Source organism: Crinia signifera, chromosome 11 (assembly GCF_055691185.1).
Source record: "Crinia signifera chromosome 11, ASM5569118v1, whole genome shotgun sequence".
Classification (NCBI taxonomy): Eukaryota; Metazoa; Chordata; class Amphibia; order Anura; family Myobatrachidae; genus Crinia; species Crinia signifera.
The window spans coordinates 81337954-81351735 of NC_139227.1; the positions used below are offsets into that span (position 1 = coordinate 81337954).

At 44.8% G+C, this 13782-nt stretch overlaps 1 protein-coding gene across 1 annotated transcript in view; it reads right to left on the minus strand.

Moving 5' to 3' along the window:
- Positions 1-2327: 2327 nt before the first annotated feature.
- The window catches only part of SLC25A22 (solute carrier family 25 member 22), a 62097-nt gene continuing 50642 nt past the window's right edge, over positions 2328-13782 (minus strand). Inside the window, exons 8-10 of the mRNA XM_083165402.1 lie at positions 10989-11143; positions 6589-6664; positions 2328-4363 (exon numbers count right to left, since the gene is read on the minus strand). Of these exons, the coding sequence (XP_083021528.1) occupies positions 4210-4363; positions 6589-6664; positions 10989-11143 (385 nt within the window). The 3' untranslated portion in view covers positions 2328-4209. The remainder of the gene's footprint in view (positions 4364-6588; positions 6665-10988; positions 11144-13782) is intronic.

The window sequence follows — 13782 nt, forward strand, 5'->3', positions numbered from 1 at the left end:
TAACTGACACAACATAGGGGGTTATTCAGACCTGAGCGTTGTTGTGCAAACTCGCAAGCTGATCAATTATCTGACGAGTGCCCTTTACCAGGAGTGCCAGAAATGAATGTGCCCAGGCGTTTTCAGGGAGGGTCTGTGATGCCAGCTCCGGCCTCAATCAGCCCGTCTCTGTGGCAGAGTTGTGGAAGGGTCCGAGTCACACACACACTTCTACAGACTGGGAATATCATTTGATGATGGGTGAGTTAGTTGCAAAAGGATCTGCAGATCGGGGGTCATTCAGACTTGTACCGGGCGGGATTTCACTTTGTCTATCTGATCACAGACCGCTGCAAATTCACACAGCAATGATCAGGTCTGAGTCTAACTTGACTAACTTCTCCAAATTACCCCTCTCCTCTCTCCCCTATTATATTTTACCCAAATCGGGCAAGTAAAAACAACGTCAGTGGATTGTATAGAGTACCACAAGTCAGGGAACAACCTTAAGTCAAAAGGTGGCCATACACACACAGATTTATCTGCAGATCTGTCTGGTTGGAACAAAAACATGGTTATGGATGAGAGCAGATGACAGTTGACCATTTGCTTGGAAATGCTGGAAAACTGACAAACTGTCACTCATCCATAACCATGTTTTTGTTCCAACCAACCAGATCTGAAGATAAATCTTACTAGTGTATGGGCACTTTAGGGTTTTATTTACACAATGGTGCCTTTTGTATGGGAATTTTCTACAAAGCAAAAGCCGCCCTCGCTTCACGGCGGGTTGGAGGGACACATTTAAAACAGCACTCACAGGGGGGTTATTCTGGTTAGTACACTGAGTGGGTTATTCTGGTTAGTACGCTGGCATGGAAATTCGCACGCGAGCACAATGTTTTTTAAATGTGCATGCGCATGTCTGCACATGTGCCTGGTGCCAGCAGTCATGGCAAACAGAGTGTTCATCGGGCGCTTGCACCCAGTGTACCCAGGGGGGTCGTGGGACAGCGGCGGATAGGCCCACCCATGGGCATTCCCAGGAAAATGCTGGGCGTTCCCATGGAATTCACCCTGTGACATGGGTGCCGGGGGCAGGCAGCTGACATCAACGGATATCAGCTGCCCACCATTTTCATACACGCAAAACCTTAGAGTGTCTTAATTGTGCGTGTACCCTCCACATCATTTGATGCTCGGCGACCATCGAATGATGTGGGTGTTTCCCCACAGGCTGCAAATTAATGTTTATGTAGAACTGCCATTCGCAGCCGTGCGGCCAAATTCGGCCTGAGAAAGGTGGTGATGGCGAGAGCAACGGGCGGGCGAAAAATGACACGCAGCACTGTGTATCAACCAGAATGTCCCCCCTGACTGTGATCGCCTTATCGCTGTTTTAAATGTTCACCTCCAACCTGCTGGGAAGCTGCAGCTTATGCTTCGGAAATAAAGCTCTGTGGGACCGATTTCAGCATATCCGGCCTGGAGCTGACATCACACATCCTTCCCTAAAATGCTTGGGCACGCCTGTGTATTCCTTTGCTAGTAGGCGCCGCACACCCGCAATGCGGCCAAAAAGCATGTGCAGTTCATCGATAATCGGCCGCTTTGTAAATTCGCTAAGCAGCGACCAGGTGTGAATCAGCCCCAATGTCTATCCTCACATCCAGATGGACCCTAAGGATGATTTTTATGAGCATATTAGAGCTTCCACAAAAACAAGGCCACCTGGACATAAATGTTTTTGGAACTGTATTTTGTACAATGGAAAGGCAGAGACCACATCATTAGTTGAAATCTGATATCGAGTAATATATACAGAAGCTACAAAGTAGCATTATAACAGAGTTGTGGGTCAACTCTTTTAAGAACCCCACCTTTATTCAAACATTGAGGCATATATACACCTTAAAGTACAATTTAGGCCATCAGTTTAAGTAATTCCGGTTCTAACGAGTGTTATTCTTCCTGCACCGAATAATTCTGAAAGTGCATAGTGATAATATTCTGATAGCAATTCAAAAAATCACTAGAATAAGGCTGTAAGGAGTCATTCAGTTCAATGGCTTTGTAATTATCACCTGTGCATTGTTGTCTACAGCGTGTTTCTGATATAAAACAATTTATCTATAAGGCAAAGTTGCTGATGGTTTGAGTAGGGCCGCATGCCTGTGAGCCATAGATCTTAAACAAAAGATCATATTCAGCACATAAACACACATATAACAATATCCTACAAATGTTTTCAGGGGAAGGACAAAGGAATGATACTAAAAATAATATCCTGATTTAAGCATACTTTATAACGTTTACATTCTAATTTTTTTTTGGGGGGGGGGGGGGCAACAAATATAATTCCGCATTACAAATTCTGAAATAATAAATGTACTGCTGAAGTTATTTAGTGCCCATTCTATCTGATACACTGGTAAATCGCACATCCATTACTGTCCAGCAGGGGTTAAAGTGTGTGCGGGGGGGGGAACAGGGTGGAATAGAGTTCCACCACCTGTAATGATGAGGCAGAAGGTATACGGTCGTTGGGCCGACACATATAAGGTCGACACCTGATAAAGGTTGACATGTATGGAATGTCGACAAAAGCATTAGGTCGACAAAAGCTAGGTCGACAGTCAAAAGGTTGGGATGGGTTTTTCACTTTCGTTTAAACTGACGTGCTGACAGGTGGTATCTCATACCCTACCATCCACTAGGGAGGGCGAATAGACTAGTGTGCAGAGAGTAGCGAGTGCCCAGAGCATGGCGAGCACAGCGAGCCATTCGAGGGGACGCGGTGCACCAATACGGTGTCCATGTTGGCCTAGTCAACATTCGTGACAAAAAATAATAATGAAAACCCCATGTCGACCTTTTGACTGTCAACCTATTATCCACCTAATGATTGTTCCATGTTGATCTTAGGCATGTCAACCTAAGCCGTCGCCCTTCAGTGGTTGACCCAATGTATGTCAACCTAATATTGATTGACCCAATGACCCATACCCGAAGCAGAACTAGTTCAACCTCCACCTTGTCCCTGCACAGTCATTCTAGCAGAAAAGCATTATAGTTTGCAGGGGGATGCCAACAACTCTACCACTGGCCCTGGCTCTCCCTAATGTGGGGAGGTGGGAGGAGAAATGAGGTGGCGGAGGCAAATGAGTTCCACCACCTCCCCAGGACCATTTTTAAGCCCTGCTGTCCAGTATCCCAGATGGAAATGCAGGCAAGTATTCGAGAGACGTAAAACAAAAATAAGTATAGAAGGTTGAGATGATATACACTGCCTACGATATACTGTACACAGGTATAAAGAAACAGCTATAATGCACATAGAAAAGTACTAGTAGAAAGCACTAGTAAAGTGTTCCACTGCAACAAGTATATGCAACTTCAGATATCGCGGTGTAAGCTGATCACTTACATAAAACAGCATATTGGGTTTTTCGATCACACAAGTTCAAGTTCTTATGGGAATGGCATAAAAGGAAGTGTATCGGAGAATCATTCATTTTGGATTTTGCTATGAAACCCGATAAATTTCGTGTATTTTTGAAAAGGTCAAATAAATAAATCAGACATAATGTAATTATCTCACTTTGGTTTGAGTCCTCAAAGTCTCTTTTAAAGAGTTTTGACAGCAAGTATATGGAATAAGTATATGGAATATGGGCCGGTATCTTTCCTTTGGGGTAATCTGGTGATTAAAGTGAGACTAGCATATATAAAACCGTATTCAGTCCCCAATTACTTGAAATCTGCAAAAATATGCAGAAAAGTCTACACACATCTAAAACCTCAAATAAATAAACATTTTAAAATGTGGACATGGCCATCAAACGATAATGTTTTGTAGGTCCATGAAGCAGGGTAAACATCAACGATATGATTGTAATTTCAGAAACAAGGCTCTTATAACCTGCTATAGCAAGATTAGAGTTTAAGTTGCCCCAAGCAGACTCTTTTCTACCGTAGCTTCCTAGCCCATCTAGTCAATGATTGTTTCCGGCCTGCAAGTATGGAAAGCTACTGAACTTACTGAAGGGTTCTGCGGATGACCAGAACACTTGGGACCATAACACAGCACTGGTGCAAGAAGTTCTTCCAGCTTGTAATACCCCAACCAATAATGAGGCAGGGGCAGGAAGTGTCCACACACGGGTAAGTGTGGCAAGAAGCGCCAAAGTTAGGATGTTGCTAGAAAACGGTAAAATTTGGGGGTTGTCATTAATTGCGTTTGAAGGGTAAAGAGCCCAGGAGGTATTCACCAATTCCTATGAAATAAACAACTTGTGCAATGCCAAAGAGTGGAGCGATGACCAGGGCTCGGCAGTATGCACCCTTTAAAAAAGCAGTGGGGCCCTCACTCTTCAAGACCTTCCTGTAATAAAAGGACAGTAAATATTCAAAATGAAAAGTATGAAATATATTCATAAAAGGGTACTTGTTTCCTAGCACGGCCACACCGATTAAGATCGGGGTGGTCGTGCTGAAAAAAATCGGGTCGATCGCATCGCATGCGATTTGGTCGCATGCGATGCGATCGACGCGACCGACCGATTTTTGACCCGATTTTTTCATTAAATCCAATGTAAATTGGGTCCCTGGGACCCAATTTTACATTGGATTGAATGAAAAAAATTCCAAACCCCCCCAAATTGAAGCGCGTACACAGCGCCCCACGATAGACGGCAACCCGAAGCGTGGCGAGCGCAGCGAGCCCGCGAGGGGCGGCGGTACGCGTCCTCCGACCTTTTCATGCCCTACTATCCACTAGGGCGTGGAGTGAGAATAGAATAGTGTGGCGAGCGCAGCGAGCCACCGAGCCCGAAGCGTGGCGAGCGCAGCGAGCCCCGCGAGGGGACGCGGATACCTTCACAGGTAATCGCGTCCCTTCGCGGGCTTCACAGGTGTCCGCGTCGCCACGGACACCTGTGAAGCCCGCGAAGGGACGCGTTTACCTGTGAAGGTATCCGCGTCCCCTCGCGGGGCTCGCTGCGCTCGCCACGCTTCGGGCTCGGTGGCTCGCTGCGCTCGCCACACTATTCTATTCTCACTCCACGCCCTAGTGGATAGTAGGGCATGAAAAGGTCGGAGGACGTGTACCGCCGCCCCTCGCGGGCTCGCTGCGCTCGCCACGCTTCGGGTTGCCGTCTATCGTGGGGCGACGACGGGGACATTTATAATGTGAAATGGGTCATATTGACCCATTTCACATTTTTTTACATTTTTACACCATTTCAATGTTAAAAAATTTTTTAACATTGAATCCTATGTAAAAATCGGGTGCATCGCGTCGCATCGCGTCGGGACCAATGTTAATGGTCCCGACCGACGCGATGCCCCCGATATTTTACCGTTCCCGACAAGATTTCAATGTTAAAAAATTTTTTAACATTGAAGTCAATGCAAATATCGGGGGCATCGCGTCGGTCGCGTCGGGACCAATGTTAATGGTCCCGACCGACGCGATGCCCCCGATTTTTGTTTCCTAGCCGGCAAAATGGACCTGATTTCAAAAGAAATCGGGTCCATCGGGGTAATCGTGTCCCTTAATTAAGGGACACGATTACTTACGATTGTGGCCGTGCTAGGAAACAAGTACCCATAAAAGTATTACAGTCCCTTCACTCGATGGTTTGCAAACTGTTGTGCTTGGCGTTGCTGTGCCTCCCGTCATCCTGTCTGATCTCTTACCACCTCTTCCTCATTTATCTCTCTCTTCGCCCCTCTTAGACTGTCTCTCCTCTTTTCTACCCCCAGGTGTTATCTTTCCATCACCCTTTCTCTGCCTCTCCCCTTCTTGCTCTGTTTCTCTCTCACCCCATTTTCTATCTCCTCTTGTCCTCCTCTTGCCTCTGACTTGGATGTTTTTTGTCCTGTGGAATGCAAAGGGGTCAATCCTATTAACCCCAAAGGGTGCGAGTTGCTGTTCGGGTGCCGTTTTCACGCTGAAAACGGCACCCAAATGAACCCTAACTCGCACCCTTTGCAGGGCCGAACTGGCTGAAATTTGCTCGCACCCGTATGGAGGAGAGAGCACTTTTCAGCAAACTCGGCCCGTAGTAAAGTGTGCCCGATGTTGTGATGATTTGCATTTGGCGAATCATCCGCACCCTTCAGGGGTTAATAGGATCGACCCCATAGACATTAGTCTCTTCTTTGTGGAGGCCCTATATCATCATGGATCTCCCTGTAACCCATACAAAACATTCCAGTCAAGAGACCCAAACGTAAGGAAATCATTTTTAAAACCACATTTTATAAAGTGGACTGATCCTATTAAGGGGGTATGCAATCCCAAATCACGGCTGTCGGTCCTGGTCCGTTTGCGTTTTGCTCTACAGCAAATTGGGGGATTCAATTTGGGGATTGCGGGATGCCTGCCGATCGGTGAAAAGGGGTCGTGGCCATGAGAAATGGCCATGGAATGTCGAGATCCGGCCGTGAGCTTGACAATCCATGGCTGTTCTCAGCAGAACGGGCCCGACAGCTTTTAAAGTCAGGCTCGTTCTGCCGAGATGCCTCTTCAATGCTGTCGAAAATAGCGGCGGGGGATTGCATACCCCCTATATTTAATAATAGTGCCCTGACTTTTTTTTTTACCTGACACAGTCTATGATTCCTGAGTATGTATCCTCATTTATACCTCTCTGTAAAGACTGCAATCTTGTTTTGATCACTGGAAAACAGAAAAAAACAATAATAATAATTATAATAATAATAATAATAATAATAATAATAATAATAATCAGTTGGTATGTCATTTGCTCTATTTAGATGAATCTTACATTAAATTCAACCTCTTTTTAAATAATATCTTTATTTTAGCTTTATTGTCATCTTCTTTGCAGTCCCTTTTCTCAACACCTGAGAACATAACAATACAGATTTGTTTTCTGAAATGTGCTCCTACATGACCCCCTCAACCCCCCCCCCCCCAAAAAAAAAATTTTTTATAGCCTGCCAATCAAGCTGCAGCTTCTCCCACACTGCATCTGAAGCACCATCATGGAACAAGTGCCTCATGAGTGCAGTAAAGAACCCATTGAGCTACAGCAACCGAATCGGCTGAATCAGGCCCTCTGTATGCCCTATGTACACTAGCTAACTGCAAGCTAGTGTTCTCTGGTATCAGATATTTCCGAGGCCAATGAGGTTCTCAGCAACATGACACAAAGACCTAAGTTCCAATACTGTACTTGTTGCCAGTTCTTCGTTTTTAGGTCTATAAATTACAATGTGGTAGAAAACCGCTCCTGGCTGATCCCATTCAACATCTAGATAAATTCCTGATTGGGAATGTTGTACTGGTGGTTGGGAATGAAAGATTTCTGCACTGTTCTTGCCAGAGACAAGGGCCATTTGGCAACGGTGCATCCCACAATGCCCTGCACTCTATGGGCGGTATTCAATGAGCCTGATTCGCCAGGTTTTTATGGTGAATTTGTGCTGTTTGGCGAATTTCTGACTAAAAGGGTGAATCACCCTATTCAATGACCAGTTGGCGAATACATTTGAAGGTTTTGGTCACCATGATTCACCAAGCAGCAATCGCTATCTTTTTATGGTGAAGTGGAATGTGAACTTTTAAAATAAAGTGTTCTGTTTTTTACATTTGGTGTCAAAAAATCAGGAATTTTCTTCTGAGGAGGGGCATGCTATTTTTATTCATGTGCTGTAAGCACATGAATATATATTTAATTTTAAAAATAATATTTTTTTTTTTTATTTTTTTTTACACAGCAGCCAGCAGGTGGCGCCAGAGCGGAGCCGCTCATTACATATTCATATATTCACTGCACGATCATTACGATCCTGTGTAGTGAATATACGCTTGCCTGCTGGCAGCCCCGGGAAGGGGGGCAGCCTGTGCTGCCTGGCACCCGGGGAGCACACCTAACCCCCCACAAAGGTCTGGGCTAGGCAGAGAGACTACCATCTCTCTGCCTGGCACCGTCCTGAGGCTCCCTGCGGCAATCGCCGCAGGAGCTCATATTCGTCTGTCAGGGGCAGCGAGCCCCTGACACGTTGAATACCGGAGCCCGCTGGCTCCGGAACGTGGCGAATGTGCAGCGAATCCTAAAAAGGATTCGCTGCACCTCGCAGGGTATTCACATTGAATACCGCCCTATGTGTGTGGTCCCCCATCTGACCATGGTATCTGTGATCCATCAAACCTGGCCAACTGTTGCATGTGTTTGACCAACTTGGATATAGAAAGACTGCGCTTATAAAAACCAGGTGCATGTATGTCTGAATTAATACTCACCACTTGTTTGTAAACAAATGTATTTATTTATAAGAATATATACATTTTTTTTTTTTTTTATCATATCACTAAAATATACACATACAAACTCTACACAGAAATTTGAAAATCGGTGGCCACCTATAAATGATAAAACAATGTTGCTTCTCAAAAGAAGCTTTCTCTGGGCTTGTTGAGCTCTAGGAATAAGAAAAAAGATGACTTATCTCAAGGAGGGGACAATGTTAACAGCCAATGTAGTGATCTCCGGTCTCCGCTTGTGGTTTTAATGAATATTGTCCACTGCACTTTTATAGAGATTTCATACTCACTCTTTGAAAAAGCTCCAATACGAGCGAAACGCGTTAGAGAAAAGTTGCCCGGTGATTCTTTTCCTAGGAGGGACCTTTATCAGCCACCTGTCACCGCCTACCATCACTCTGAAATCTGCACACCAAACGGTCCGGAGACAGACCAATACCCACTATCACGGCTTAAATAGGGCGGGTGAGAGACGCCACTCTGCAGCTTCACGGGCCAGCCTGACGCCTGACGGAAGAGACCCCAGCCGTGTGTGAGAGACACGGCGTCTGGACTGACAAAAACTGCCGGCTTTGGGTCAGCGTCACGGCGTCGGCTATTTGCGGGTGTAGAACGGAGAGTAATACTACACAAGCTCTCCTGCCTCCCTGCTAATTCAAACAACGGCCCAGCATCTACAATTTCACGTGGAGTCTGTGAGTATGAAATCTCTATAAAAGTGCAGTGGACAATATTCATTACAAACAAGTGGTGAGCATTAATTCAGACATACATGCACCTGGTTTTTATAAGCGCAGTCTTTCTGTACAAATTCTTGGGAGTATAGGTGTGGTTGCACGATAAATAGGTGTAAGTTCACAGTCACACCAATTAGCCTGCTGCTAAATAGATTGTATTCTGTTGTAGAATTACATGAGGATATTGGAAAGTAAATTAAATTAATAAATATTTTTAACTAGCGCCTATCACAAGGGGAGGTTTCTTCCCAAGAAGTGCAACTTGGATATAGACATGTCTACTAAGCACTTGCTTTGAGAGGCCTTATCTTCCCAAGTATGGCCTACGTTACTAAACAGAAATAGACGAACAGAACAAAAAAGTCCCTTAATCAATTCAGTAGCTTTTCAGAACAAAAAGTTTGTAAAGCAAAAAAAAAAAAAAACAGTAACTGGGCAAACCTATGTTGCGCTGTAGGTGGGGCAGATGTAACATGTGCAGAGAGAATTGATTTGTGTGGGGTGTGTTCTAACTGAAATCTAAATTGCAGTGCAATAAAAATAATGCTATCTAGCGTTTGTGGCCTACATGCAAAAGTAGTCAGTATTGGCACCCCCTAAACTTGGGCAGTCTCTTGGACCATTTACCACCTTTAACGGGGTCATGACTGAGAGCAGACTTCCGCCCATACCAACCATCAGCTACACTGAATATTGGGAGTGTCTCTTGTAATGACTACACGGACCACCACTCCTTCAGCTGGTACTATACTCTCTGCATACTGGTCATTATCCAGAATATTTATTCCTAGGCTTACCATACTATCCAGCAGCAGCTGCAGCCACCATGTAGTGCAGGAGGGGGATCAATAAGCACATAAAAACATACATGTTATCATGTATGTAATACATATGTGCTGGATGGATCCCCCGGGGATCGGCAGTGCTGTACTCATCAGGCTTCATGCAGTGCCTAGGAATCAGCTTAAGCCACCATTTACACACTCTTTTAAACCCATTGGCTAGATTTAGCAGTCCGGGGCGGGTATAAAGGTGGCCATACACACGCAGATTTATCTGCAGATTTGTCTGGTTGGAACAAAAACATGGTTACGGATGAGAGCAAATTACAGTTGACGAATTGCATGGAAATGCTGGAAAACTGACAAACTGTCACTCATCCATAACCATGTTTTTGTTCCAACCAGCCAGATCTGAAGATAAATCTTACTAGTGTATGGGCACCTTAAGAGTGTGTGATGGCTTATGCTGATTCCCTGGTGCCACATGGCACCCTAAGTGTACAATTTTGCCAATACCTAAGGCACCCATTCAGCACATACATGATAACATGTATGTTTATATGTGATAAGCCAACCTGCCCTGCACAACATGGTTGGCGCTGTAGTTCAAGGGCTGCAGTCAGCGCTGATGCTATCCCTTTAAACCGGGACACTCATGAATTATACAGGTTCTGTGGCTGGCTGACTTTAACCTTCATTTCACCTGGCTGACTTTAACCTTCATTTCACCTGGCTCTAAGCAGCTAAAGAACCTGTGTATTTTAGGAGTGTCTTGGGATAGTATGGTAAAGTTATGTATGTCACCTGTTCAACTGATGAGTATTATTCATATGAACACCATATTGCTTCATTGGACTTATCAGTGGTCCCCATAAACCTTGTTTTTATTTATGCAACTGATCTAATTTTTTTTTTTATTGTTTACTTTACTCTCTCCAAATATGACTGTATATATATATATATATATATATATATATATATTTTTTTTTTTTTTTTTTTTTTTTCAGTTTAAATATTAATTTAATTCAAATAAACCATATGTTTGACTATTGGTAAAAAAATACTCATGCAGTGTACATTATTACTATGTAAATATTCATATTCTATTTAGATTTGATTTTGGTGTCAAATAAAATGCACCTGTGGATACGCTACGCAGTACATTTGTCACACAATTCTCCTTGCAAAATTTACCATCACAGGGGTTAACAGCCACAGCAGCAATGCTCCCCGCAGCACAGCCCGCAAGGAATGACACGAAGAACGGAGACTTCTCATCCGGAGACTTCTGGCCAAGTTTGTTCAAGTTGGCAAAGAGGGGGAAATATATAATGGAAAAGGGTACATCCCTGTAACACAATGTTGGGAAAGTCAGGTGAAGCGAAAAGAGAGAAAACAGAGAAAGTCATGAGACTAAAGCTGGGTACACACAGGGTGATATTTTGTTAACGATATATATATATATATATATATATATATATATATATATAGGTTGCTTGTGTGAGCCGGCACTCCTTGTTTAAAGATAGCTGCCCAGGTGCCTCCAATGGAAAATGGATACAAGTAGAAAAAAGATGCGGCACTCAAAGGGTCTTTGAGTGCCGCATCTTTTTTCTACTTGTATATATATATATATATATTTATTTATTTATTTATATACCATACTTGCCTACCTGACCCTCTCCTGGAAAAATTAGCTGTTGGTAGCTCTCGAGGACTGGAGTTGGCTACCCCAGATATAAAGCATACTTGCCTACCTGACCCTCTCCATGAGGGAGAAAATGCTCTGTTCCTGGACTTCCCTGGAAATGAATGATTACCATCAGGGCCGAAACTAGGTGTTTCGGCGCCTGAGGCGGCAGCCATTTGGTCGCCCCCCCCCCCCCCCAAAAAAAAAACCCTAAAACCCTCCAAATTACTGCCTTGGGGACAGGCAGCGGGGGTCTGGGGACTGGAGAAGGTTAACTCCGGCTGCTAGCGCTGCCGGGCGGTGGGCGGGAAGCAGATTTTGAAAAGACTTACTAGACGCTGATTGGCTGAATTCAGCCAATCAGCGTCCGGAAAGTCTTTTCAAAATCATTAGCGCTTCCCGCCGCCAGGCAAATAGCGAGCGGCTGTGTATGTGAAAGCTGCCGCTACACCAGTCCCTGGACCCCCGCTACCAACATACCTGTGTGCAGCCAGCGGGGGTAGGCAGCCTTCACTCACTCCGTCTCCTAGCGCTATCTGCCTGGCGGCGGGAAGCGCTGATGAATTTGAAAAGACTTGCCTGACACTGATTGGCTGAATTCAGCCAATCAGCGTCCAGCAAGTCTTTTCAAAACCTGCTTCCCGCCCACTGCCCGGCAGCGCTAGGAGCCGGAGTTAACCCACCAGTCCCCGGACCCCCGCTGCCCGTCCCCGGGACCCCGCTAGGAGCTGGAGTTAACCCACCAGTCCCCGAACCCCCGCTGCCCATCCCCGGGACCACGCTGCCGGGACCTCACACTAGCGCCCCCCCCCTTAGTTACGGCCCTGTTACCATCAACTGTGGGGAGCTCGGTAATTAATAAGAAAGGTGTTTCACCACAGGTGCTGGCAATCATACATTACCAGGGGAAGTCCAGGAGCAGAGCATTTTCTCCCTCATGGAGATGGTCAGGTAGGCAAGTATGCTTTATACCTGGGGTAGCCAACTCCAGTCCTCGAGAGCTACCAACAGTTAATTTTTCCAGATCTCCTCACAGGATCACAAGTGAAGTAATTAGCTCCACCTGTGGATCTTTTAAAATGTGTCAGTCAGTAATGAGTGCACCTGTGCCCCAGCTAGGATGTCTGGAAAATGTGAGCTGTTGGTAGCTCTCGAGGACTGGAGTTGGCTACCACTGCTTTATACCATGGTAGCCAACACCAATCCTCGAGAGCCACCAACAGTTCACATTTTCCAGCTCACCTCACAGGTACACAGGTGCACTGACTGACACATTTTAAAAGATCCACAGGTGGAGCTAATTATTTCACTTGTGATTCACTTGTGATTCTGTGAGGAGACATGGAAAACGTTAACTGTTGGTAGCTCTCGAGAGTTGACTATCCCTGCTTTATACAGTGCATCCGTAAAGTACTCACAGAGCTTCACTTTATGTTACAGCCTTATTCCAAGACTGAATAAATTATTTTTTTCCCTCAAAATTCTACACACAATACCCCATAATGACAACGTGAAAAATTGGGGAGATTTTTGCAAATTTGGAGAAAAAAAAATAAGAAGAAATCACATGTACATAATTATCCACAGCCTTTGCCATGAAGTTCAAATTGAGCTCAGGTGCATCCTGTTTCCACTGATCATCCTTGCGGTGAAGGCCAGGCATCATGCTTGGAGGAACTCAGACACCACACATCACCTGGCCAATACCATCCCTACAGTGAAGCATGGTGGTGGCAGCAAACTAGTCTCAGGAACTGGGAGACTAGTTTGGAGCAGAAAATGGCTGTGCACCGACGCTTCCCATCCAATCTGATGGAGCTTGAGAAGTGCTGCAAAGAGGAATGGGTGAAACTCCCCAAAGATAGGTGTGCCAGGCTTGTTGCATCATATTCAAAAAGACTTGAGGCTGTAATTGGTGCATCAACAAAGTTTTGAGTTCTGTGAATATTTATGTGTATGTGATTTCTTAGTTTTTTTTTATTTTTAATAAATTTGCAAAAATCGTCCAATAAAACTTTTCACATACTCAAAATAACTCATGCAAATGTAATTCTCTCTGCACAAGTTACATCTGCCCCACCTGCAGTGCACATGGTTTTGTCAATTTGAGAACAAATTTGCCTTTGCAAGTGAACCAGAATAAGGGCCCTAGTTTAAAATGACATAGGCAAAATGTGACTGCATGTACAGATGAGAAAGGGGGTGGGAATCTGAGACTTGTATTAATCACTGTAAGTAATTGTGGATCCTAAAGCCAGCACGTGCCAAGCACGCTGGCACAGGGGAAGGAGTGAGAGA